General features: G+C 50.4%; 1 protein-coding gene across 1 annotated transcript in view; it reads right to left on the bottom strand.

Annotated features, from left to right (window-relative positions):
- Positions 1-27,129, bottom strand: part of KCNB1 (potassium voltage-gated channel subfamily B member 1) — a 114,820-nt gene extending 87,691 nt beyond the window's left edge. Inside the window, exons 1-2 of the mRNA XM_025263308.3 lie at positions 26,789-27,129; positions 24,852-25,584 (exon numbers count right to left, since the gene is read on the bottom strand). Of these exons, the coding sequence (XP_025119093.1) occupies positions 24,852-25,418 (567 nt within the window). The 5' untranslated portion in view covers positions 25,419-25,584; positions 26,789-27,129. The remainder of the gene's footprint in view (positions 1-24,851; positions 25,585-26,788) is intronic.
- Positions 27,130-27,485: the final 356 nt, after the last annotated feature.

Below are 27,485 nucleotides of genomic sequence, written 5' to 3'. Positions count from 1 at the left end.
GTGGACAAGGTTACAAGGAGAAGAAAGACAAAGTGGCCTGGCTGGGCCTCGGGGAAGGCCCTGAACAGGCCGTGGGAGGATGGTGGGATCTGATCCTGCGAGAAGGGGGCGTGGTGCAGCAGGAGAGGTGAGGCAGAGGGTCCTGGGGAGGTGAGGGCCTGGCCTGCAGCCCCGCCCCGGCTGCTCAAGGCACCAGACCCTTTGGCCCGGAGCCGGCCCACACCTCCCCTTCACTCATGCCAAGCTCAAACCCCCTTCCCTGGGAACAGCAATCTACAGTGAGCAAAACACCCATTCAGAACTTTGAAGTGGGTAAGTCAAACTTCTGAGTGCATGCATGCATGCTAGGTTGCTTCAGTCGTGTCCAACCCTCTGTGACCTCATGGACTATATGTAGCCTGCCAGGAATTCTGTCCATGGAATTCTCCAGGCAAGAATACTGGAGTGTGTTCATGCCCTCCTCCAAGGGATCTTCCTGACTCAGGGATCGAACCCGTGTCTCTTATGTCTTCTGCATTGGCTGACGGGTTCTTTACCACTAGCACCACCTGGGAAGCTGGAGTCAAAGTCTATCCATGGGGAAACTGAGGCTTAGAGAGGTATGGTGACTTCATTCATTAACAGTTCAGTTCAGTCACTCAGTCGTGTCTGACTCTTTGCGACCCCATGAACCACAGCATGCCAGGCCTCCCTGTCCATCACTAACTAACTCCCAGAGTCCACCCAAACCCATGTCCATTGAGTCGGTGATGCCATCCAACCATCTTATCCTCTGTCGTCCCCTTCTCCTGCCCTCAATCTTTCCCAGCATCATGGTCTTTTCAAATGAGTCAGCTCTTCGCATCAGGTGGCCAAAGTATTGGAGTTTCAGCTTCAACATCAGTCCTCCCAGGACTGATCTCCTTTAGGGTGGAGTGGTTGGATCTCCTTGCAGTCCATTACACGTGTTGATTAAATACCTGCTGGGTGTCTGGCCCTAGTTCAGGTGTTAGGGACACTTTAATAAACAAAACAGAAAGCCCTGCTCACATGGAGCATATATGCAAGTTGGCCGGGAGTTAGGTGGGCCAGAAGGGAACAGTTGCTATGGAAGAAAATGACAACAAAGCAGGGAAGGCAGAAAGAGTGCAGGGTCAGAAGGTGCCATTTAGAAATGGATGGTGAGGCCTTCCCTGGTGGCCCAGCAGTTAGGAACTCTGTGCTCCCACTGCAGGAGGCATGAGTTTGATCCCTGATTAGGGAACTAAGATCCTGCATGCCAGTGTGTGGGGAAAAAAATTAAAAATGGATGCAGAGAGAACTTCAGCTTTGGAGTTAGGCAGATTCAGTGTTCGAATCCCAGCTATGCCATGTACTCAGGGCAGAGCCCTGGGCAAAGGACTTGGCCTCTCTGAGCCTCAGTTTCCCCACCTATAAAAAGGAAGCTACTGGGAGAAGGGCATGGCTCATGTGGGCTGAAGAAGAGGTTTTTATGGTGAGCCCCAAGGCAGAGACGCTATATTTTTAAAGTGTACTTTGAGGACCACCAGCATCAGAATCAACTGAGATCCTTGTTTAGAATGCAGATCCCAGGCTGCCTCTAGAGACATTGATTCTGTAGTCTGGAGGCTGGACCTGGGAATCTGTATTCTGCTGGAGTTTGACAATCCCTGACCTAGGGCTTGGGTGGGTGGTTGAGGAGCCTGTGGCTGCCTCCCTGATGAAGATCCATGGGTCCCCAGGGTAGAAATGCCCTTAAAGATCACACAGCCCAGCAACGTGTTCCCAGGCTGCAGACGAGGAACCTGAAGACTGGAGGGGCTGAGTGACTTGCCTGGGGCAGCACAGCTAGCCTGCCGCAGAGCTGGGTCTGGGATGGCTGACAGATGGAGAGGTAGTAGCTGGTTCAGATAGCAAGCAGTCAGATATCAGCAGATATAAGCAGTCAGGTGAGACTTGAATTTCATTTCAGGAATCTTATGCTGCTGAACTGGGAGATAGATGAGTGTTTCCTTCCATTTTGAGGGTGTTAAATGATCCTCCCTGGACTCCTGCTCACTTAATTTCTTAGGGAAAAAGGAACCTGCCTTTGGACCACTCTGACCAGCCCAGGGCACCCTAGCTTCTCAGTGAGCCCCTGGCTGCAGCCCAGTGGGGCTGCTGAACCTCTGTGCGTGCCAGTGTGGAACACACACCGCCAGTACCAGACACAATGACATCTGATTTCTCAATCGTGATGCACACTGAAATCACCTAGGAACTTGGCAAAATACCAGTCCCTGGGTCCCACCCCCAGAGATTCTGATTTAATTGGTCTGGAGGGGAGGGGGTTGCTGGCATTGGGATTTTTCGAAGATCCTCAGGTGATTCTCATAGGCAGCCAAGATGGGGTTAGCTGTTCAGGGAAAGACATCAAATCCGATTGATTCAAAGTGAGATGGTGCTGGCTTTTCCAATTCTCCTTTGAACCCTCAGACTCCCTCAAGGGGAAAGTCCGTGTTGGAAGCTACTAAGGCTGTCACAACTCTCTAATACACAAAAGTCGCCCCTTTGAACCCAAAGAAAGCAAGGGTCAGGCTCCAGCATCTGGCTAGAATATCACAACATGATTTATGGCGAATTGTGCCAATTCTTCATGATAATTCTCTTAAAATAATTTGATTGAAGTAAAATAAATTAATGAATTTAAAGAAGAATATTAAGTAAATATTTTTAAATAAGAGTATTAAGCAAATATTAAGTAAATACGTTTCGGGCATTTGCCCTGCACTCAGTGGTGGTTTCTGACCTAAGCGGGTCCCCTCAATGATGTCCTCCTCTGGCCACAGGGATTGGTTCAGAGATGAGCACGTGATCCAAGTGTGGCCAATCAGAGCCAACCTTGGGACTTGGCGGAAACAGCCAGGGAAGAGGAAGGGAGTCTCTCTCCTGGCACTGGTCTCTGAAGATGAGGTTCAGAGAAAATGTCAGCTTAGAGAGAGAGGAAGTGACCTGTTGGAGGCTCCAGGCACTTGTGGTGGAGTTGGGATTTGAACCAAGTCCATCTGCCCCCAAAGGTAGCGTTAACTTCCAACTGCACCATATTTCTGGTGAATTTTCTGGGATCTTTCATTTAGAAACCTCCCTCAGAACTTCTGTTTCCTGGGTTTAGAGTCTTCCTATGTGGCATTTGCTTTAGACAAGCTCAATAGCACCCTATAAAAGATAACGCAAGTAAGCACCTTTTAGAAAAGCTGATAGAAGACTCTAAATATCAATCAGTACATTCTGGGCACCAGAGAAGATAGCTGGCTCTTCAGAAAGAATTTGGTACCTTTGTTTCTTTCAGTTTGGGATGATAAGAGCCTTCTGGTTGGAGTTCCAGCCAGACATTTCAAATGATTTCACCCATTCCTCACTCTAAAGAGTTGGATATTTACTTCCTGCCGATTGTGACTAACCTCCGAATTCTTTCATCCATCAGTTCATTCAACACAATCCTACAGAGTGCTTACATGAGGTAGGCACAGTGTTAGGTGCAGGAGAGACAGGTGAACACAGCAGAGAAGTCCTGCCATTGGGCGGTTCACAATCTGCATGGGGAAAGGAAGGCAGAGTAATCAGCTAAATCCCCAAGATCAATGTGAAATTACAGTGGGAACAAGGGCCATCCAAAAGAGGTACATAGAACTTTGAAAACCATTACTGGGAGGTTTGCCCCATTTGGAAGGCTTCCTAGAGGAAGTGACATGTGATCTGGGAGCTTCAGGATGAACAGGCAATAACTGGGTGAGGAAGAATGGGGAAAGAATTCCAGGCAGAGGGCAAGCATGTGCAAAGGCCTGAGGCAGGAAGGAATTTAGTATGAGATTAGTGTAGCTGGACACAGGGAGCCAGGAGACTGTGGTGGAGATAAAGTCAGAAAGGTGGGAGGCCTTGCTCAACACTAGAAGGGCATTTAGCCTCCCCTTCCACCGTCTTCTCCAGCAGATCAATTGGAAATCACCACCTTTCCCCTCCACCCCCTTTACATCACAAAGATGTGAAAACACCCACTGCTCGATGATTTCTGGAATTTGAAAAATACAGCAAAACATCCACATAATTGGGGTTCTTTTTAAAACTTGAAGGGTGTTTGAGCTACTTAAGGAGAAAAGGGAGACGAGTCACAAGAGAAAGGCAAGAATTCCAAGAAGAAAAGGAAGAAGCACGTGAGGGAGAGCTGTGGAGAGAAAGAGAACAGAGCGGGTGCTGGCCTGGGCTCTGCAGGTGACAGCTGGAGTCGGACGCTGCCCTGCCCCATCTTAGCTGCATCCTTGTGTGTATTACTCCGTCTCTCTAGGGCTCAGTTTTCACATCTGTAAAATGGGGATAACTGTTGTACCTTCAGGGCTTCCCCAGTGGTCCGGTGGCTGAGACTCCATGCTCCCAATGCAGGGAGCCCAGGTTCAATCCTTGGTCAGGGGATGAGACCCCACAAGACATAACTGAAAGATCCCAAGTGCTTCAGCTAAGGCCCAGTGCAGATAAAGAAATAAATATTAAAAAATGATAAAACACAGTATCTTCCACAGAGGGGGTCGTGAGGGCTGCCTGAGTTAATATCTGTATGAGTGGTACAGGAGTGCAGCTATGTGGATGTGGCCAGAAAAATAGGCGGGGTGGTGCCTCTGAGGTCCTCAGAGTCCCCAGGGAGGCCTGGACAGCTGGAGGGTGAGATGTACTGAGCGGACACAGGGTCCACAGTGTCGGGTTAGTATGAGACAGACTCAGGAGGGCAGCTAAGAAGTCTTCCTGGGAGATGAAAACTCCTCCTCCCTGGAGTGAGAATGCCTCATATCTGGGAGGAGGAACCAGGTTCTGCATTTTTCTGAGTGAAAGGGAAGGGACTCTGGGCACCTCCTCCAAGGAACTGCCAGTTCAGGGAAGATTATCTCCGAGTCGTGAACTTGGGAATCCACAAGCAGTGACCGAGGAGGGTCTAATGACAAATCCTTGAAAGAAATATCAGGGCCCATTGTACGGCTTAGAATGACATCAAGTTTGGGAAGTCAGGGGACTCCCCTGGCAGTCCAGTGGTTAGGACGCTGCACTTTCACTACACACAGTTCCGGGTTCAATCCCTGGTTGGGGAGCTAAGATTCCTAAAAGCCATGCGGCATGGCTAAAAAATAGATAAATAAATAAAAAGTGTGGGGGAAAATTAAAAAAAAAAAAGGGTGGTGGGGGTAAAGAAGAATCAAAAGTTTGGGAAGTCAAGGGAAGGGTGTTCAAGTAGAGTTTTAAAGGATGAGTTAAGGAGGCCAAGAGGCCAGGGTAGGAGCAACTGGATTGTTCTAATCAGCACAGCATGTGCAAAGGCCCTGAGATGAGACCCAGAATGGTGTCTGGAAGATTTGAGAAAGGAGATAAGGAGCCATATGACGTGTGTGTAACGTGAAGGTGGGGAGGCAGCTCTTACAAGCCCTTAGCAGCCAGATAAGGACTTGGAAATTATCCTGAGGACAACGATGAGCCATGGCGGGGTGGATGCCTCTTCCCGTCGCTGCTCCCCCTTATCCCCATCTAAGACTGTCCAGGTGGAGTGGATGCTGCTGCAGGTGGGCTCTGCATGAGAGAGAGCTCATGATCTGAGAGCTTAGAAAACTCTCTAAGACTACACTAGGGACTTCCATGTGGTCCAGTGGCAAAGACTCCACGCTCCCAGTGCAAGGGGCCCAGGCTCAATCCCTGGTCAGGGAACTAGATCCCACGTGCTGCGGTGAAGACTGAAGATCCCACGTGCCAAAGCTCAGACCTGGTGCAGCCAAAAAAATAAATATTTAAAAAAAGACTATATTAGAAGGGGCCATTCATCAGAAGCCATTCATTCACTTATTCAATAAACATTTATTTATGAACTACTATATGCTAGGCACAGTTTTAGCACTGGGAAGATAGAAGTAAAACCTGACCAAGTTCCTGTCTAATGGGGCTTATAATGCAGTAGAATGAGACAGGCAAGAGCCGGATAAACATATAGCATTCTAGGTGGTGGAAAGGGCTATGAGAAAACACAAAAGAAGGTAAAGGAATGCAATGTGTGAAGGTCGGGAGGGGGGTGCTGTAACCATTTACTAGTGGATGCGACCCAGCAAACTCCCTGCAAGACCCCTTTCCACTCAGTGCCCCTTGAGTGTCCATTATTTGCACCATTGTAAGCAGAGTTTTGGGGCTTTCTCGGTGGCTCAGCGGTAAAGAATCTGCCTTTCAATGCAGGAGACGTGGGTTTGATCCCTGGGTCAGGAAGATCCCCAAAGAAGGAAACAGCACCCACTCCATTCTTGCCTGGGAAATCTCATGGACAGAAGGAGCCTGGAGGGCTACGCTCCATGGAGTTGCAAAAGAGTCAGACATCACTTAGTGACTAAAACAACAAGAAGCAGAGTTTAAAGATGATTTTTTGGTACCTCTCCACCCCACAATCAATGAAGCTCCCCTTCCTGTTGGCACCAAGAATGCATTTGTGGTGACCACAGTGACCAGCAAACTCGTCCACGTCCCCCCGTGTTGCTGCCAGCCACACGTGGGGAAGCCACGAGCCCTTGGCACTCTGTTCTCACCTTTGCCTGACACCGTTTGTCTTTCTCTGGGTAACAGGGTGGTATGATCATCCAGGTACCCCCCAAGGGGTTGGCAGGACTGCGCCTCTGGCACTGCTCCAGGCCCACCAGCAAGAAGTGGAGCTGATGACTGGCTGAAGGGTCTTTGGCAAGGGTGGGGCAGGGGAGTCACTCTTGGGCTGCCTTCCTGAGGATCACGTCACCTCTGATGGCACCACCTGAGTGGCTGGGCGTCAGAAACGAAAAGAGCTATAATAGAACCCCTCTGGCTAAATCAATGTTTGGGGACCTTCTGTGGCTTGCATTTCTTCAGGAATTCTGCCAGGAAGGTGAATGATGAGTGGTAATGACACATACAAGGGATGAGACCCACAAATAACGAATTGGAAACAAGAGTTCTGACTCTAAACACCAGCGTTCCAAATGTGTCCGCCAGAATTCCAATCACGAAGGCCACTGAGGTGCCCTGATCTTGAACTTCAGAATTCCAACTCCACCCATGAATTCCAACCAGAAACATCAGCAATTCAACCTCGCTGATCACTCTGGCGGTGTACTTCTTTGGGTACAGTGACAAATCTGAGGATTCTGACCTTGAACCACAGAGCAGTGACCTTGAATGGCGATGCTCCAAGAATGAACAATCAATCACAGCAGTGATCTTGAGTGACAGAATTCCAACCCTGAACACCAGAATTCCAATCCCAGGTACCCTAGTCTCCACCAAGAATTTCTGAAATCCCAAAATTTCCCACCTGAATTTGGAGAGCCAACATGACTCCACAAGGATTTAAAGTTAAACTCTACACAATAAACTCTCCCACAGGCCCATGGCCCCCAGAACAAGTCAGCAGCTTGGATGATATGAAGAGGATGAAAACAACAATGTGAATAATCAGTTCAGTTCAGTCGCTCAGTCGTGTCCGACTCTTTGTGACCCCATGAATCGCAGCACGCCAGGCCTCCCTGTCCATCACCAACTCCCAGAGTTACCCAAACCCATGTCCATTGAGTTGGTGATGCCATCCAACCATCTTATCCTCTGTCGTTCCCTTCTCCTCCTGCCCTTAATCTTTCCCAGCATCAGGGTCTTTTCCAACGAGTCAGCTCTTCACATCAGGTGGCCAAAGTATTGGAGTTTCAGCTTCAACATCAGTCCTTCCAATGAACACCCAGGACTGATCTCCTTTAGGATGGACTGGTTGGACCTCCTTGCAGTCCAAGGGATTCTCAAGAGTCTTCTCCAACACCACAGTTCAAAAACATCAATTCTTCGGTGCTCAGCCTTCTTCACAGTCCAACTCTCAAATCCATACGTGACCACTGGAAAAAGCATAGCCTTGACTAGATGGACCTTTGTGGGCAAAGTAATGTCTCTGCTTTTAATATGCTGTCTAGGTTGGTCATAACTTTCCTTCCAAGGAGTAAGTGTCTTTTAATTTCATGGCTGCAATCACCATCTGCAGTGATTTTGGAGCCCAGAAAAATAAAGTCAGCCACTGTTTCCACTGTTTCCCCATCTATTTGCCATGAAGTGATGGGACCATATGCCATGATCTTCGTTTTCTGAATGTTGAGCTTTAAGCCAACTTTTTCACTTTCCTCTTTCGCTTTCATCAAGAGGCTCTTTAGTTCTTCACTTTCTGCCATTAAGGGTGGTGTCATCTGCATATCTGAGGTTATTGATATTTCTCCTGGCAATCTTGATTCCAGCTTGTTCCTCCAGCCCAGCGTTTCTCATGATGGACTCTGGCTAACAATTATTTGTTGTATTTTGCTGAGCGCTTCACATGCTATATCTCATTCTATCCTCTGGACCAACCCAGGAATTTACTATTCCCATTTTACAGATGAGGAACCTGAGGCTCAGAGTCAAGCTGGCTTGCTGACTCAATATTCAGCCCTTAACTAATCACTTCAGCAGATTTTTCATCCTGCTATCTTTGGAGATTGGGGAGGGGGACCTAGGATCCTATTAGCTAGTTAATTTAGGAAAACGCATGAATTTCCCTGACATATGTTGGCATTCACCAGGAATGGGCTGCCTCGAGTTTTGGAGCCAAGTTCCATGTGTGCGGGACAGTCATTCATTCAACAGACACTTGCCACCCTGTGTTGTCCTTGATGCCAGGAGTAAGGAGAGGGGATCTGTTGCTTCTGTCACCCAAGCTCTATCCCCCTTACCCCACTCCCTTCCAGATGGGAGGGTCTCAGAGACAAGAAGCGATCCCCCCTGCCATTTCTAGCCATCAAAGGTTCTATGCTGCAGGGGTTAAAAAGTGGAACCCCAAAGGCTGAATATGGCCCTCAGAGGCGTTCTGTTTGGCTCACTCAAATGTTTTTAATTTTTAAAAAATTCTTCAGCAGCATTGAAAAATTGGGATATCTCAGTGAAAGCTCACATTCCTGGTTGGGCCCAGAACCCAGGCTGGATTCAGAATCCAGCCTAGACCTGAATCCAGCTGCCTCATTAGATGGGCACGTCTGCTCCAGGTCACCGCGGTATGCACCACTCCCTCCTGCTTCCCTGACACTAAGGCTGAGAGTTGAAAATTACCTCTTTGGATTGGCCTATCCTCCCAGTCATGAGGCCAGCAAGAATCTACAATTTTTACACAGGGCATACTGGCAGATAGAAACCTGGAGGGAGGCAGAGGGACTAGGGGACTTAGCTTGGGTTGCATTTGCTTGGGGCTTTGTGTAAGATGGGGAAAGCTCCATGCGTCCACATCAAAGGATGCGGGGTGATGGAGACTGGGTTACTCCTTGGCACAGTCATTGCATGAAGGGTTTGAGCACGCAAAGGCCTGATTAAGGCAAGGTTTAGGGTAGCCTCTTTCCCCCCTCTTCCTCTTGAGAAAAGGAAGAGAAAAGGAAAATAAGCAACATGAATGGAGCATCCATTCCTGGCCAGCACAGTGCTGGCCACTCCAGCACAGGAGAGTGCAGCTGTCTTTCCAGTAGTCCTGCTTGACAAGTTACCAAGCCTATTTTTCAGGTAAAGAAACTGGGAACCAGAGACGAGCTGGATTTGTTTGCCCAGGGTCTCATAGCTCCTATGTGGTGATGCTGGAGTTATGAACGCAGGCCTCCAGAGTTCCAAGTCAAAGCTCTTTCCACTCATCCCACCAGGGTGATGGCATAGGAGACAAGGAAAAACACTGGTGAAGAGGAGGGGAAGGACGCCTGCCTCAAGTGGGCCTAATCTCAAAATAAACCAGAGAGATTTTTATCATGGAAAGAGCGGATATGCCACCAAGTCCAAACTGGTAGTTCAAGGTCAGGGAGATTCTTTCTGAAGAGGTGCCATATGAGCCAAGATCTGAAGGAGGAGAAGGGACAGCTGGCATCGCAAGATACAGAGCCAGAGGCCCAGAGAGGTTAAGTGATTTGTTCAAGTTCACACAGATAGCTTGTGCCTTTGCTCCATCTCTCCAGTCCTTCGACAGACTCCCTCTGAAAAAGTCATCCACTCGCCTGCATCAGGCTCTGGGATGACTTTAGAACACAGGTCAGAAAGCTTTCCCTCTAAATGCTGTCGTTACCAAAAGTGGCCCTCGTTAATAAATAAATGAACATGATGATGTTCCAATAAAACTTTATTTACAAAACTGACCACCCATCCTGCTTTAGAACACAGCAATGAGTAAGATAAAGTCCTAGAATATCCTGCTTTAGCTGGAGCTATAAGACAGGATGAGAAGAAAATAGAACAGAAGAGGGAGCATGCTAAATGGTGCAGGAGAGGTTGAAACAGAATTTGTAGAAGACAATCACTATTGTGGCTCAGAAAAGAGAGAAATCAAGTTCAGGGTCTCAGAAAGGGCCGCCTGTGCTCCTCTTTGACCTTGGCCTGTTACTCTCTATCAAAACACCTTCTTTCCTTCCCAGCACACATGCTACACTTTGTGATTATTCTTTCATTTAACCTTCTGTTTGTTTAATGCTTATCTCCCTCCAGCAGGCTATAAGTTTCCTAATGGCTATGGGTTATTTTTGCCAGCTTACATTTATTCTCTCCTTTCTTAGCAACAGTATTTCAATTCTCCTTTGAAGAACTACCTATTTCCCGTTCTCAGTCTCACCTCAGAGCCAGCCATTGTCATGTGATCCAGACCTGGCTAAGTAATTGGCTTAGGGATGGGCCAGTGAGAATCAGCCCCAGGATTTTGCTGGAATCATTGGGAAGTAAACTCTGTTTTTCCCCAGAATGGAAACATACAGTTGCTGGATGCTATCTTTCCAGCCATGTTTGCACAGCCTGCTGAGAAGCCAACATGGTTATGAAGAAACTTAGATGGATTGGAGACCAGTACTTGATGACATAGTTAAGCCCCTGGATCCAGCCCTACCTGAAGCCTTACCTAACGCAGGTCTTTTCAATTATCTTTTTTTTTTTGCTTAAGTCCATTTGAACTTTAAGTCTATTTCAACAACCTCAGATAGGCAGATGATATCACTCTAATGGCAGAAAGTGAAGAGGAACTAAAGAGCCTCTTGATGAGGGTGAAAAAAGAGAGTGACAGTGGCTGGATCTGAGATGAGACTGAGAATGGGAAATAGGAAAAAGCTGGCTTGAAACTCAACATCAAAAAAACAAAGATCATGCCTGGAGTAGGAAATGGAAGCCCACTCCAGTATTCTTCCCTGAAAAATTCCATAGACAGAGGAGCCTGGCAGGCTACAGTCCATGGGATCTCAAAGAGTGGGACATGACTGACTGGCTGAGCACACAAAAAATGGTTAAAGTGTTCAAAAGTGGATAATATAGATTTATTTAAAGAGAGTGTTTAGGAAAAAAAAAAAAGCCCAAATAATGATAATATTCTGCAAAACTATAAAATAACTATTAGAAATTCAAATTTAAAGATAAATAATAATGAAATGAAAATAAATAATTAAATCATTTAAGTGCAAAGAAAAAAAAGCCAGAAAATGGGTGTGAGAATTGGAAAAAAAAAAAAAAAAAACCACAACTAAGATCATGGCATCTGGTCCAATCTCTTCGTGACAAACAGAACGGGGAAAAAGTGGAAGCAGTGACAGAATTTATTTTCTTACAGATGGTGACTGCAGCCATGAAATTAAAAGATGCTTGCTCCTTGGAAGGAAAGCTATGACAAACCTAAATGGTGTATTAAAAAGCAGAGACATCAGTTTGCTGACAAAAGTCCATATAGTCAGAGCTATGATTTTTCCAGTAGTCATGTATGGACTTGAGAGTTGGACCATAAAGAAGGCTGAGCACCAAAGAATTGATGCTTTTGAACTGTGGTGCTAGAGAGGACTCTTGAGAGTCCCTTGGACAGCAAGGAAATCAAAGCAGTCAATCCTAAAGGAAATCAATCCTGAATATTCACTGGAAGGACTGATGCTGAAGCTGAGGCTCCAATACTTTGGCCACCTGATGTGAAGAGCTGACTCATTGGTAAAGACCCTGATGCTGGGAAAGACTGAAGGTAAAAGGAGAAGGGGTTGGCAGAGGATGAGATACTTCGATAGCATCACAGACTCAACGGACATGAATTTGAGCAAACTCTGGGAGATGGTGGAGGACAGAGGAGACTGGCGTGCCGCAGTCCATGGGGTCTCGTAGAGTCAGACAGGACTTAGGCTGAACAAGCACCACCGCCGCCTGTCTCTCCTCTTCTCACATGCCGCAGCAGGGCAATCAGAGGTTGCCTCTTTGTTAAGTACAATTGGGTCTACAAAGACTCTAAGAATCAATGCTGACCAAGGTCGAGGGCCCTAAGCATCACACAGGCCTTGGAAAGTCTCAGGGATGGCCCTAGGTAGCAATTAGAGAAATATAAGGGTCTATTTTTAGAAGCTGTTTGATTCCAGGCCCATTACCTGGCGGATGTGAATGATGTGTGGAACTGGCCAGTGGAACATTATTCTCTCAAAGACAGTGTCTGCGTGCCAGGCCATGGTCGGCAATTACAGTGGAGACCAGCCCGGCTACAGAACAAAAATGGAGCAGTCAAGATGCGAAAGAACATCTCAAGTATCTAATTTAACCATGCCTCCCTGCTATGAATGGAAGCTCAGAAGTCCTTTCCTGGGGGAGGGTACGCCTGGGAGACCCTTGCCTGATAAGAGAGACCATAGGATCATGCCAATTTGCTCATTCATTCACTCCACAAACATTTATGAACCCTTAACTGCAATACAAAAATAACAACAGCGGCAGCAGTTAACTCGTATTGAACACTTGCTGAGGCCAGGGGCGGACTTCGTATAGGATTGTCACAATGACTCCGGTTGTTGTCAGGCATCCGAATCACGGCTCAGGAAATCGAAGCCTGGAGAAACTGTCATTCCCCCAAGGGCCCACACAGCTTGAATCGCCACTGAGCTGAGATGTGAGTGTAGGCAGTCGGGCTGCAGAGCTTGCTGTCTTACGCGTCCCTTTCTCTCTGTGGGCCTGGCATCCACAGAACAACTCACAAGCTAGTCTTCAGAGCGTTTTGTGCCAGGAAGGTATGAACATCAGGTTTCCGGAGCCTAGACGGGGGTGGAGGAGCAGGCGGCGTTGCCTGAAACGGGTGTGGGTGGAGGGGGAGGGAGAAGCTGGCCCTTGGAGGGCGAGGAGAGAGGGAGGCTGCAGGCAGACAGGAGGAAGAACGGGGTGCAGGGCAGAGAAGTCGGCTGGATGGAAGCGTGGAGCAGGACCCAGGCAGGCTGGAGTATTCAGGCAGCGTGAAAAGGTGGGTGTGATGTGGGCAGAGGGTACCACGGGGAACAGACAGGAGACCACGGTGGAGCGGTGAGTTGAGGTCTTGAAGGTCAGGCCGAGGAGTCTGGACTTGACTCTGGGGGCAGTGAGAGCCACGGAAGGGTGAGCATGAGCAAATTATCATCTTTGAGAAAGACGGCTTGGCTTCCCTGCAGGGGATGGCCTGGAAAGGGGCAGCTGGAGGCAGGGAGGCCAGTGTAGAAGCTCAGACTCTGAAGAAAGGCCAGAGTCCCACAGCAACACTGTGGTCCCTCTGATCTCCCCTCCCCGCCCACGCCTGCCCCACTCCTCCCACTTGACTCTCCCAGATGTGCTCCTGCCCCAAGGCCTTAGACGCGCTGTTTTCTCCATCAGAAACACTCTTCCCCTCAAGTCCACCTGCCTCACTCTCTCCCTTCCTTCAGGTTTCTGCTTCATTGGCACTTTCTTTTCTTTAATTATTTACGTATTCATTCAGCTGAGCCGGGTCTTAGTTGCGGCATGTGGGATCTTCCGTTGTGACCCACAGACTCTCTGGTTGTGGTGGGTGGGCTCAGTTGCTCTGCGGCATGCGCGACCTTAGTCCCCTACAAGGCAGATTCTTAACCACTGGACCACCAGGGAAGTACCTGTATTTGTTTTTTCGAATGGTCTCAGCCTCTGTGCTATCCTGGGCTTGCTCGCTTAGTCGTGTCCGACTCTTTGCGACCCCACTGACTGTAGCCCTCCAGGCTCCTCTGTCCATGGGGATTCTCCAGGCAAGAATACTGGAGTGGATTGCCCTGCCCTCCTCCAGGGGATCTTCTCAACCCAGGAATTGAACCAGGGTCTCCTGCATTGCAGGCAGATTCTTTACCATCTGAGCCACCAGGAAAGCCCAAGAACACTGGAGTGGGTAGCCTATCCCTTTTCCAGGGGAACTCCCCGACCCAGAAAAGATTCCACATGCCTTGGGATAACTAAGTCCATGCACTCCAGAGCCCAGGTGCCCCAATGACTGAGTCCGAGGGCGCTGCAATAAAAGATCCTCCATGATGCAACAAAGATTCTACATGCCGAAAGTAAGATCTGAGGCAGCCTAATTAATTAATTAAAATAAATCACCCAGAGACTGTTTCAGTCATGGGGCCTGGGCACAGGTGTTTGTCGAAGCTCAGGTGACCCAAATGTTCAGATGGGGGTGAACATCCCTGCTCAGTGAAGAGCACCCTACCTATTATTCCCACCCCCAGACTTGCAGAAGTGAGGTGCCTTGTGGGTTCATACAGCCAGGAAGCAGTGGGGGTGGAATTGAACCCAGGCCATTCCCGTACCGGCAGGAATATGTCTCATGTGGTTACATATGTCTTATTTGTTATTGATGTCATCAGGGAAAATTTTAAAGGAGAATTGGTGCTCCTGATACAAACATGTGAATTTCGGCTCCTCCTCCAATTTGGGAGTGGGGGGTCCATCTGTCCCTGACCCCATCTGGTTGGGCCCAGCTCTACCAGACACCAAAATCAAGAACATCCTCCCTCAAGAAGGTAGAGCCTGATCTATTTAAATTATCCATGAAAATAAAGCTTATTTCTAAGACACTGTCTCCAATAGTCCTGGCCCATAGCCCTTTGGGGCCAAGCTCATAAAGGAGCAGAAGCCAGAAACCCTTCGAAGTCAGGTGGGAGACCCTGGAGGCCTCTCACATCCAGAGCATCTCCATTCTCCAAGGTGAAGAGGCCGTGTGAAACTTGCTTCTCACTTCCTGAAGGTCAGTCGCATGGTACGGAGGCCGGATCTCAGGTTCACAATCCTTCCATTCACTGTGTGACCCTGGGCCAGTGGCTGCACCTCTCTGGGCCCCAGTTTCCACAGCTGTGAGATGAGGATAATTGCCCCTCCCTAGGAGAAGGCGATGGCACCCCACTCCAGTACTCTTGCCTGGAAAATCCCATGGACGGAGGAGCCTGGTAGGCTGCAGTCCATGGGGTCACTATGAGTCTGGCACGACTGAGTGACTTCACTCTCACTTTTCACTTTCATGCACTGGAGAAAGAAATGGCGACCCACTCCAGTGTTCTCACCTGGAGAATCCCAGGGACGGGGGAGCCTGGTGGGCTGCAGTCCATGGGGTCTCGAAGAGTCGGACATGACTGAGCGACTTCACTTTCACTTTTCACTTTCATGGCTTGGAGAAGGAAATGGCAACCCACTCCGTTGTTCTCGCCTGGAGAATCCCAGGGACAGGGGAGCCTGGTGGGCTGTCGTCTATGGGGTCGCACAGAGTCGGACATGACTGAATCGACTTAGCAGCAGCAGCAGCAGTGGGGTGACTGGGGATCAGACACCACTGTGCATCCAACGCTCTTTGCACTGCGCCCAGGACACAGTAAGCAGAGGGGTGGCTGCTGCTGCGGTTGCTACTGTTTTTATTTTCTGCAGGAGATGGAGGTGAGGCTGACTGAGCCCAGCCAGCCCTGGAATGTCTTCTTTGAAGCTGATCCCAGCCACTTCCCTGGTGGTCCAGTGGTTAAGAATCTGCCTTCCAACGGAGGGGACGCGGTTTGATCCCTGGGAGAGGAACAAAGATCCCATACGCCGCAGAGTAACTAAGCCCACGTGCTGCAAACTACTGAGTCGGTGTGTCACGACTAGAGACTTGGTGCACGGCAATGACGGCCCCACGTGCTGCACCCCGTGCAGCCAAATAAATACTAAAAAAAAAAAAAAAAAAAAAAAAAAAGATGATCCCAGATAGGAGTCTGAGGTTTCCCAAAAGTCTTTGGTTGCAGCCCCAGAACCAGATCCTAAGACAAGAATCTGAGTAAAGTGGTTTAGGTGGGAGGTGATCCCAGGACACACCGCTGCCCCTACCAGAGGAGATCTGAGACAGGGAAGAGAAAGAGGCCAGAGTGTACTATCAAGCAAGGAACCACTACAGGCACCTGGGGCTGGATTCTGCTGAGGACCTCTGGGGGCCACTGTGGACCATGCACCTCGGAGTTATACACCTATCCAGGGGGAGGGAGCTTCCCAGGTGTAAAGAACCCGCCTGCCAATGCAGGAGACGTAAGAGACGTGAGTTCGAGCCCCATCCCTGGGTGAGGAAGATCCCCTGGAGGAGGGCATTTCAACCCACTCCTGTATTCTTGCCTGGGAGAATCCCATGGACAGAGGAGCCTGGTGGGCTACAATCCATGGGGTCACAGAGTCAGACACGACTGAAGCAACTTAGCATGCATGTGAGCATGCACCAAGGGGAGGGAGCTGAAGTATTTATACACCTTCTCCATCAGTTATCAGTTGAGGACTGCTTCCTCCAGGTAGGGCCAGAACTCCCTGTCTTTACTGCACTCCAATGGCCAGAGGAAGCTTCTAGGCAAAGAACTGCAGGTGTTGTAGCTTGAACTGGGCTAGTGACCCTGCAAAAGTTAAGAGCTAAAAGGATGTGGTTGAGATGTTGACCATATCTTCTCCATCACGATCGGGTCCCTGTTCTGCTCCAACTGCCTATGTGATGTTGAACCAAGTTATGTAAATTCACCTTCAGTTAGTTCAGTCATTCAGTCGCATCCAACTCTTTGCGACCCCATGGACCACAGCATGCCAGGCCTCCCTGTCCATCACCAACTCCCGGAGTTTACTCAAACTCATTTCCATTGAGTCGGTGATGCCATCCAACTATCTCATCCTTATGATGTATCATTTTGTAAGAGTAATGAATTTTTGAAAAGGATCTGATTTATCTGGCAGGACAGTTTGGAGGGTTAAATGAAACGACAATTAAAAACAAAACATAAACATAAAAAAACATAAAACATTAAAAAAATAAAACATTAAAAAAAATTCCAGACTAGGGAATAAGTAATAAAAATTAAGACAAACACAGTTGGCATATAATAAAGTCATTAAGATGAAGGACATAGAACCCTAATTTGACATGGAAGATGTTAAACACATATTATACAATAAAACATGTTATAAAACAAAAAAACAAAAAAAAGGAAGGGATATGGGAGAAGGCAATGGCACCCCACTCCAGTACTGTTGCCCGGAAAATCCCATGGATGGAGGAGCCTGGTAGGCTGCAGTCCATGGGGTCACTAAGAGTCAGACATGACTGAGCGACTTCACTTTCACTTTCCACTTTCATGCATTGGAGAAGGAAATGGCAACCCACTCCAGTGTTCTTGCCTGGAGAATCCCAGGAGCAGAGAAGCCTGGTAGGCTGCAGTCCATGGGGTCGCTAAGAGTCAGACATGAATGAGCGACTTCACTTTCACTTTCCACTTTCATGCATTGGAGAAGGAAATGGCAACCCACTCCAGTGTTCTTTTTTTTTTTTTTTTTTATCCAGTGTTCTTGCCTGGAGAATCCCATGGACAGAGAAGCCTGGTAGGCTGCAGTCCATGGGGTCGCACAGAGTCGGACATGACTGAAGCGATGCAGCAATAGCTGATTCACTTTGTTGCACAGCAGAAAGTAACACGACATTGGAAAGCAATTATACTCTAATAAAAAAATAAAATATTGATTGAAAAAAAAACTCACAAAACAAAATGAAACCCCCTAAGAGTTACTGAGGGCTTTTCATGTGCCAAACCCTGTTTGAAAGGCTTTGTGTGCATTACTTCATTTAATTCTGATGGCAATGGGATGAGACAGTCCTGCTGATGCCCCCATTTTATGTGAAAGAACCGGGGTGCAAGGAGGCAAGCAGTTTACCACACATCACGTGGTGAGTAAGTAGAGGAGTCAGACCTTGGACCTGGGCGATCCAGTTCTAAAATCAGGGCTCCTGTCCGTGGTGCTGTCAGGTATGAGAGGGACGTACAGTGCTGGGGATGGAGTCAGCGCTTCGTGTGCGGCTTGTTCTCTTTCAGTTAATTAAACTTGGGCCAAACTGCTCATTTGTCCAGGACTCTTCCTTCCAAAGCATTTTGACAATCAGTGCTCTTGCCTGGAAAATCCCATGGACGGAGGAGCCTGGTAGGCTGCAGTCCATGGAGTCGCTAAGAGTTGGACACGACTGAGCGACTTCACTTTCACTTTTCACTTTCATGCATTGGAGAAGGAAATGGCAATCCACTCCAGTGTTCTTGCCTGGAGAATCCCAGGGGCAGGAGAGCCTGGTGGGCTGACGTTTATGGGGTCACACAGAGTCGGACACAACTGAGGTGACTTAGCAGCAGCAGCAGCTTTTCAGAGCCTTTCAAAACCCCTGAGAGACCAGCTGCCAAGGTATGACCTGATCAGGGGATGGAAAGGAAAGGCCTGGGAACCTCAGTAAGGGTAACAGGGGAGCGGGGGCAGAAAGGCCTGAAAATAGCCCCTGATCTTGCCCAACTTGTTGTGTGACCCTGGCAAATCCTTGAAGCATCCTTCGTGTTTCCCTTTATCAAATCAGGATGCTGGATTTATCAAGCTTCAGCCTTTTCCATGCACTGGCATACTAAATCCTCCGGGCACCCCTGGGAGGTGGCTTTACTTCCATTCTCATTTATAGAGGGGGAAACAGAAGCTATGAGAGGTGAAGAGATTGGTCCAAAATCTAGAGCTAGGCAGTGTCAGGGCTGGGATTCAAATCCAGGTCTCTGTGACCCCACAGCGGGGATTCTGAATCTCTGGTATATTGTTTCCCAGGAATAAATGCAAACATCCAGGATGACTGACCCAGGGCCAGCAGGTGCCTCGGCCAGATGACTCATGGCACTGGACTGGCCCCATGGATTCTGAGTTGGTTTCCCTCAGTTTTCTTCTTTTTCAACTGTATGTATTTATGTATTTGACTGTTCTAGGTCTTAGCTGTGGCATGCAGGATCTTCAGTCTTTGCTGCAGCATGTGGGATCTGGTTCCCTGACCAGGGATGGAACCTGAGCCGCACGGAGTCTTAGCCACTGGACCACCAGAGAAATCCCTCCCTCATTTTTCTTGATGATAAAACGTGAATGCCCCCTGGATCAGATCAAGGAAGCAGAAACATCATTACACTAAAGGTATGAAATCCCAAGCGGGCAGGCAGTGAGCCTACAATCAACAACACTGTAATAGGGGATGTGGCCAACCGGGGGAGTAGTCAAAATAGAGGAATCCAGTGATAATACAAATAATCACTATTGGCGTTTATAGAATGTTTACCATATACCAGCCACTGGGTTAAGCTCTCTCTGCAGATTATCTTGTGAAGGCCCTAAGAGGTGGGCTCCATTATAATTCCCATTTTCTAGAGGAGGAAATTGAGACTCAGAGGAGGAAAGGAACTTGCCTGAGGTGTCATATTCCTGGTAATCGATGTAGAAATGAACCATATCTGTAGGACTCCAGAGCTGATTCTTTTTTTTTAAGTTTTTATTTATTTATTTATTTTTGGCTATGCTGGGTCTTATTTGCTGTGAGGGCTTTTATCGAGTTGTGGCGGGCAGAGGCTAGTCTCTAGTCGTGTGTGGGATTCTCACTGGGGTGACTTTTCTTGTTGCAGAGCGTGGACCCTAGGGCACGGGCTCAGTGGTTGCAGTTCCTGGGCTCTAGAGCACAGGCTCAGTAGACGGGGCTCACGGGCTCAGTTGCTCCGTGGTATGTGGGATCCTCCTGGATCAGGGGTCTAACCCATCCTGCACTGGCAGGCGGACTCCCCACCAATGAGCCACCAGGGAAGCCCCAGAGGTGATTCCTAATCAAATCTGTGGTGGGCAAACCACTGACCAGCGTCTCTAAATGAAGGATACTTCCACTTTGGAATATAATAACAATGATTCGTATTCATAAAGTACTTTCATTTGCAAATTACATTCGCCATCTGAAATCCCAAGGGGTGGGCACTTATGCCATCACCCTTTGGCAGAGGAGTTCACTGAAGCTCAGAGAGCTTGAATGATCTGCCCAAGATTCTGGGATGAAGAAGCACAGGCTCGGGAACCAGGCCAACCCAGGTTCAAACCCTCGCTCTGCCATTTTCTTTCCTTCAACAAATATTGACTGAGCACCCTTAATTGCGTGAGCTCCAGCAAGTGACTGCCCCTCTCAGAGCTTCCATTTCTTCTTTGTAAAATAATATTAACACCACTCATCGAATCCATTCCCCCCCTTCATCTGAAAAGCCCAGACACTTGCTTTCCCAGGCTTCCCTGAGGATAAAGGATGAGCATGCGACCTGACCAATGGGATTTAAAAAGAAGTCTGCCAGGGGGCTGCTGGAAAAGGTTAAGCTGGGGGGTGGGGGTGGGGGGGGGGAAACTGGCATAGAAGAGGGCATGCTCTTCTTCACTGGTTGGACATCATGTGTCTCTATTTGGAGGCTGGAACTGGGTAGCCATCTCATGATACCAGGCATCCAGCCTGAGGACCAAGCTACCTACAGGAGCTGGAGGAGCAGAAGGACAGAAAGAATCTAGAATCCTTGGACTTCCTTGGTAGTCTAGTGGTGAAGAATCTGCTTTGCAGTGCGAGGGACTCGGGTTCCATCCCTGGTCCGGCAACTAAGATCCCACGTGCCATAGAACAGCTTAGACTGCATGTTGCGTGAAGCCCCGAGCGCTCTGGAACCCGCTTGACACAATTAGGGAGTCCAGTGTATCCCAGTGAGAGATCCCATGTGACTGAATGAATATCACTCGTGCCGCAACTAAGACTCGACACAGCCTAATTAATTCATTTAAAGAATCTAGAATCCTAATGGTATCAGGGAACCACTAGCCCAAAGCCAGCTACCTTGAAACTCCCTGTTAGGTGAGAAGATGCATCTTCCTCCTTATAGAAGTCACTTCTGGTTTCCTATTCTGTGACTTGTAGCCCAAGTGGGAAGACTACCTTGATTGAACTGTGGAAAGGATTTCAATGATAGTGCATAGAAAGCATCACTAATCGGTGCCTGGCACAACAAATGGCAGCTCCTCTGGAAATTATCTCAGGCTTTAACCCTGAGACTCTTCCAGGCACCAAAGACCCTCCTGGCCTGGCAAATTAGCTCTCTGTCTCTCCTACTGAGAAAAGCTTGTAGTTTTCCCAGAAAGCACAAACCCAGCAGTGGCCCAGAGCCACAACCCCATCACTCTGATGAGACTGACCCCAGCTTCCAAACTAGAATCAATCACATTGCCTTTTGTCTAATGGATTTTGATTTTCACTCCCCTGATGGGGAAGGCAAGGGCTTGTGCTTTGGTCTGTCTCGGTGTTGCCAGAACATCCATCAATTATTAACAGCAGCAGCTCAGCCACTCAGTGCTGCTATCAGAAGGAAAAGACTTGCCGCAACCCAGCCCAGCCAGCCATAGAGAAAGGACTCTGCTGCTTATTATTTATGAAAACAAGCCCCATGTACTGTTGGGTGGGCACTGTGCTCAGTTCTGGCAAACGCGATGACCCTTCAAGGTGGGCCTTTTATCTACTTTACAGGCTGGAGGCTACAGCTTGGAGAGGGGAAGAACTCACCAAAGGCCAGAAACTGGCGAGACGGTGAACCTGGCCTTAAAACCCAGGTCTGTCTTTGGTCCTACGTATGTAAGATATGGCATTTCTGTATCTCATAATCACCCAGCCGTGGTCCTCCATTTGACTTCTAATCCTGCGAACTCTGAGAAATTTCTACAGGCCTTGATGTTCTAACAACTGAAGCTTCCGAGTTGGGGAGCTGGGGGCGGGTGGGAAGGGCAAAGAACAAATCCCCTAAGGAGGCCAGAGGCACAGAGAGCTGGGCTGCAGGTGGGTTGACAGGAAGGAGTGACAGGTCCTTGAGACACACTCACTGACTGGTCGCTGCATTCATTCCTTCCACCTGGATTTATCTGGAGATGCTCTGTGCCAGGCACCATGATGGGTACTGGGAATGGGGCAGTGAATACAACTCATGACACTCATATTCTTATAGAGGAGGAACTGAGAAATACAAGGAAGCCGGTACAATTTCAGATAGTGCCCAAGCCCTGTGCAAGAAGGACACTGCAAGATGTCAGTGTAAGAAGAGAGAGGCTGTCTTAGATAGAGGTCAGGAAAGGTCTTTTAGAGGAGGGGACATCTGCATGGGGACCAGCTCCTAAAAGGAATGAGAGAGTGACCAGCCATGGGACAATATGGGGAAGAGAATCCCAGGTGGCAAGAACAAGTGCCAAGGCCCTGAGTCAGGACAGAGACGGGTCTGTGTAGGGAAGAGCAAGGAGGCCAGTGGGGCTGAAACTGAGTGAACCAGAGGAGACAAGAGATGAGTCTGGAGAGGTCATGGGGCCGGATTTGTGGTGAAGGGTTTGGACTTCATTCTGTAATGGGAAAACTCTCTGGAGCATTTTGAGCGGATGAATAATGTGATCCAATTATACCTAGAAAAGCTCACTCTGGCTGCTGAATGGGGAATGGATTGCAGGAGGCAAAGGTGGAAGCAGGGAGACTGGGAAGGAGACTATGGTACTTAATCACTGTGGAAAGAAGAGTAATTCAAAATCACACTTGAGTCTAAATTTCTGGCTACTCCCATTTGTCTGCTGTGTGACCTTAGGCAAGTTACTTAACCTCTCTGATCTTCCCTCTTTTTGAAATGTAGGATATAATAATAGGTATAAGCCTAAATGTGTTTTCCATATACAGTGGACATGTGATCAATGGCAGGATTTCTATGCTGAGGGCCAATGAGCCTGCCTGCCACACTATTTCAGCCTTGGCTGCAAATATCCTAGACCAACCATCTGCCAGGACTAGCCAGCAGCCCCAGCCCATGATCACAGAGAGGTCATGAAACTCATCCCTATGATCGGATTAACCCAAGGGAGTGATGAAGCTGTTTATTCCCAACCAGCACCTTTTACAAGCCTGAGCCACCTGCCTAGCTGCCAGGCACCAACCCAAACAGAGCCCTTTGCCTACTTCTTCTGGGAAATGGACCCTCCCCTGCTCTGCCCCTCACTCTCTTGTCTTAGGGACAGAACAGAGAGGAGGGAGTCATATCTGGGTCTAAACCAGGTGTAGAAGGGAGAAACCTGGTCAGGCCTGGAAATAGCAAAATAAGTCTGCTGATCCTAAGCTGGTTAAAGGCGAGTGACTATGTCTTAAGACAGAGGCTTTTTGGACACGAAACCTGGGGCAGGATTATGGCCAGAGGCAGCCCGCAAAGAGGAGACGGGCCTAGGAATCTCTGCGTCCTCTTTAGGGTGGACAGGGAAAAGAGAAAACCTCTCTCCATGCTCCAACAAGCCACTCAGTCCTACATTCACATTCTTAAAGGCCTCTCCCGGGGCAGCCAGTTCTGGAGAGAGGGCCCCCTCAAAACCCCCTCTAGACCTGGCCCTCCACGTGGGCCTTTAGTGAGGGGCCAGTTGAGCCAGGGGGCACCCACAATGAGAGGGCAGGACAGGCCTCTGGACAGTAGGCTGTCGAGGAGGCAGCCCGAGCTCACACATCATGGCTGGTATGCAGATTTCCTTCTCTCTTTTTCTTTTTGCCATGAATACATTTACCTGTTCTTCCCCTGTCTTATTGGCCCTGCTCTCAGGGAATGAGTTATGTTCAACGTATCTTTCCCAGCGTGGTCTCCCTGGATTCTGACCAGAGCGCCTCTCTTTTCTGGCTCCCTTGGCCCCGCGTGGCCTCTTTTGTCGCGCTGCACACAGTGTGTTGTCATTTCCTCGTGACTCCCAGCACCTTGGCCACGTGAAGATAGGCCCCATCTCTCTGAGGCATCCCCGAGTCCCAGCCTAACACAGACAAGTTGCTCATCAGCAGATGACCTCCTGCCCTGGTCTGGTTCACACCCCAAGCCTTCCTTCATCCCTTACAGCCCCCCCCCCTTTTTTTAACCTGGCAGCACATAGTTCTATCCATTGTGATGAGACCCATTCCTGCCTCTTTCTTCTGCTTTCTTTTTCACATTGCCTCATTTTTTTCTCCCCTATTTCAAAATTTACATCCTCTTCCGACAGCCAAAGCATCTTTAGAAGCTGCATCAAGCATTCTGGAAATCAATTCACCAAATAAATGAAGAAAGAACAAACCAGGGGTGACCCTTCGCCCACAGGCATCCACACCCGGCCGCAGGCATCATGCACTCAGTCCCTTTGCCTCATTTTTCTCACTTATGTTAAAACTGCCTCTCAGTATCTCAATGTCCTCCAAGCAGGTCTGTAAGCTGCTTCATTCTCTCCTTGGAGCAAAGTGGGGTTATAAATATAGGGATAAGTATTAAAATTGCAGAGTGACTCTCCTCCAGCCTGGGTCTAGGCATCCACAAGGGAGCATTATGTAGAACAGACCTAACCCAACTCTACTCCATCTCGAGGCTTTATTGTCCCTCTGTGCCCTGTTATTTGCAGTGTCCATTCTCTTGATGTGGGTTTTCCTAAGTCTCCATAAAGGCTTTTCTCCAGCAAAGCTGGGGTATAAAGTATTGAATAATAAAAGGATGAGGTGGCCAGAGCCATACAGGAACGAACAGTCTGAAGAGGCTGTTGGTTCTCACCTGTGAGGTCTCAGCCACAGCCCTTTCTCTTTCCTGGTCTTCATAGTTGTGGGAATTAAGCCACAGTCCCCAAGCCATGGTCCTCGATCTGGGCACACAGGCAGAACTCCCCCCCTGCCCCGCCCCAGTCCAGCACCGCCCGGATTTCACACTCACCTTGGCGGCCACAGAGGAATTGGGCTTCTCCAGTAAGTCCCAGAGTTTCTTCCTCTTCTCCGCGCAGCATGTGTTATCGAACTCCTCGCCCTCCCGCTCGCGGAGAGTTTCCGCCTCGCGCTTGAGCTCCTCGTTCATCTGCTCCTTCTTCTGGTGGTAGCGGGCCTGGCAGCAGGACTCCAGGTAGATTTCGTCGATGCCCCAGTAGTCCAGCTCTTGGCTGAAGCTGAGTGCGCACATCTCCTCCATCATGTGCAGCCTCCCGGTGCGGTAAAAGTTGAGGATGGAGGTGAAGGCGCCCGGATGGCGGTCGAAGAAGTACTCGTTGTCGTCGAGGCTGTAGTCGTCGCACACCTCCAGCAGCGAGTCGTGCGTGTTGCAGTCGCGGAGCTTGCCCAGCCGCGTGCGGGGCAGGCGGTCCAGGGTGCGCCAGAGCACCTCGTGTGCCAGCCCGCCGACGTTGAGGCGGACGCGCCTCGAGCACGCCTTGCTGCGCACGATCTCCATGGGCTCGGGTGGCAGCGAGCTAGTGGAGCGGGAGCCATGCTTCGTCATGCCCGCCGGCATCGCTGGTCCGGCCGCCCCCGCCCCCCCTGCCCCCCCAGGCCGCTGTCACTGGACGGCGAGGCCAGCCGCCGCGGGGGAGGGGGGCAGGGAGCGCTTTGGGCTGCTGGGGGTGCAGGGGGCCGCGCGGGCGCGCGTCACGGCCGTCTTCTCACCTCCATCCCGACGGCTGTGAGGCAGAAAGCGGACGCAGGTCAGCGGACGAGGAGCTGTGCGCGGCCCCTCCCCACCTCTCCACCCCGGCCCCTGCCGGCCTTGACCTTCCCGGCGCTTAAGCGGCTCAGGGCCGCAGCCGGGCTGGGCGCTGTCCCTCCCGCCGGTGCTGAAGTCCGCCCCACCCCGTGGCTGGAGGGAGGGGCCGCCCTCCGGAGCGGGGAGAGGGCCCTCAAGAGGCGCAGGGGGGACCCGGGAGGCCCCACCCCGGCCTTCCGCCGCCCTGGCTCTGTTCTGCCGCCTGGGGCGCTGTCCGCCCCGTCGAGTGCTGAAACTCGCTTTTCTCTGGGTCTCCCCGTCGAGGGCCGCACCTGGCCCCGCCATGCGGAGAGGAGGGCAGCTGAATGAAAAAACTTTTTATTTTTATTTTTTTTTAATACTTATCTTTTCCTTCCCCTGCTCCGAGATAATTAGGATTTGAAGGCTGGGTGGAGGCGGCGGGGCGGTGGCAGGGGGATTGCTTTTTCTAAACCTTTAAAGATTTGGGGGAATTCTGGAGCGTTTCAGGTGCCCACCTGTCGGTCAGAACAGACCGGATAGTCACGACAGCCCCACTGTCCTGGAGCGACCCCTCTCCCCAGGCCACACGGGAGCACCTCTTGAGGTCTCTCCGGAGACGAGGTGAACACTGAAGACGCAAAGCCAAGCTCTGCGCGGGGTCCCGCCCCTCCCTCCGCGCCCCCTGCCCCACGGCGGGGGTTGGCGCACAAAGTCCGGGGGACCCACCTGGCCCGTCCTCCCCTAGTTCCTTCCCCGCCCCCTTCTCCTTCTCCTCCTCCTCCTCCTCCTCCTCCTCGCTCCTCTCCTGCGATGGCTTTTTATAACTCCGGGTTCTGCGCCTTTCCCGGGGCTTGGAAGGGAAGGGGTGGGGGAGGTGGGAGGCGGGGAAAGGAGCTGAATTTTCTGGCCTTTTCAAAACGAGCCCTCCTCCCTCCGCGCACTGGTGATCTCAGGGCTCCTTTGAGCCCCTAGGCATGTGAAGCTCACGCCCTACCCCCTCACCCAAGAATGAGGATCGCGCGTCTCCCCTGAGCCCCGCCACCCCCCCTCCACCCCCCAGCCTGAAACCGCGGAGCCTGGGTAGACCAACAGGCCGAACCACGACAAGCGAGCCCCTCTCCTGGCACCCCTGCGTCCCCGCCGCGCGCCCCAACACTCACCCCCAGGGTGGCCGCCTCCCAGGACCAGGGACCGCGCATTGCCGCGGTCGCCCGGGCGCCCCCGCCCACGGGCAGCGGCGGACCCGGGGCCGGGCTGGGCCTGGCCTACGCCGGCCGGGCAGGCGACGCGCCGAAGCTGCAGGCGCTGCGGGGCCGGAGCGCGCTCTCCGAGGCTGGGGGCTCGGGCGGGCGCTGGGGGCGCGGGCGGCAGGACTGAGGTCGGGCGGCGCCTCGCGATCCACCTCCTCCTCTTCTGCTCCCGCGGCAGCGGTGGCGGCTGCTTGGGCGAGATCAACAAGTCGGGGCTGAGCTTGGCTCCGCGCTCGCTGCGATTCTGTCCCGCACTTCTGAGTGCCCGGAGTCGGGCACCGAGGCGGGACGGCGCCACCTGCGGGTTGGAAGCGTGCGCGCCTCTTAACTCCTGCCTGCCCGGCCCGGCCGGTTGGTGAGGCTGGGGGCGGGTTAGGGATTTGGGCAAAGGATGTGCCCCTAACGACTGCCTGCCTCTCAATTCCACCTTCCTTCATCCGGTCATCAGTGTGGCTTGAGCGCCTACTGTATGCAAGGTCCTGAGATAAGCGTCTGAGATACAGCTGTAAACCAAACGCAAACATCCAGCCCTTGTGGAGCTGGTTGGAAGCAGATCAAAACCAAGAAAGTCAAAGAATATGTCAGACCATGATAAGCGCCGAGGAAA

The sequence above is a fragment of the Bubalus bubalis genome, chromosome 14 (genome assembly GCF_019923935.1).
Source record: "Bubalus bubalis isolate 160015118507 breed Murrah chromosome 14, NDDB_SH_1, whole genome shotgun sequence".
NCBI lineage: Eukaryota > Metazoa > Chordata > Mammalia > Artiodactyla > Bovidae > Bubalus > Bubalus bubalis.
This window is presented reverse-complemented; position numbering and strand designations above follow the sequence as displayed.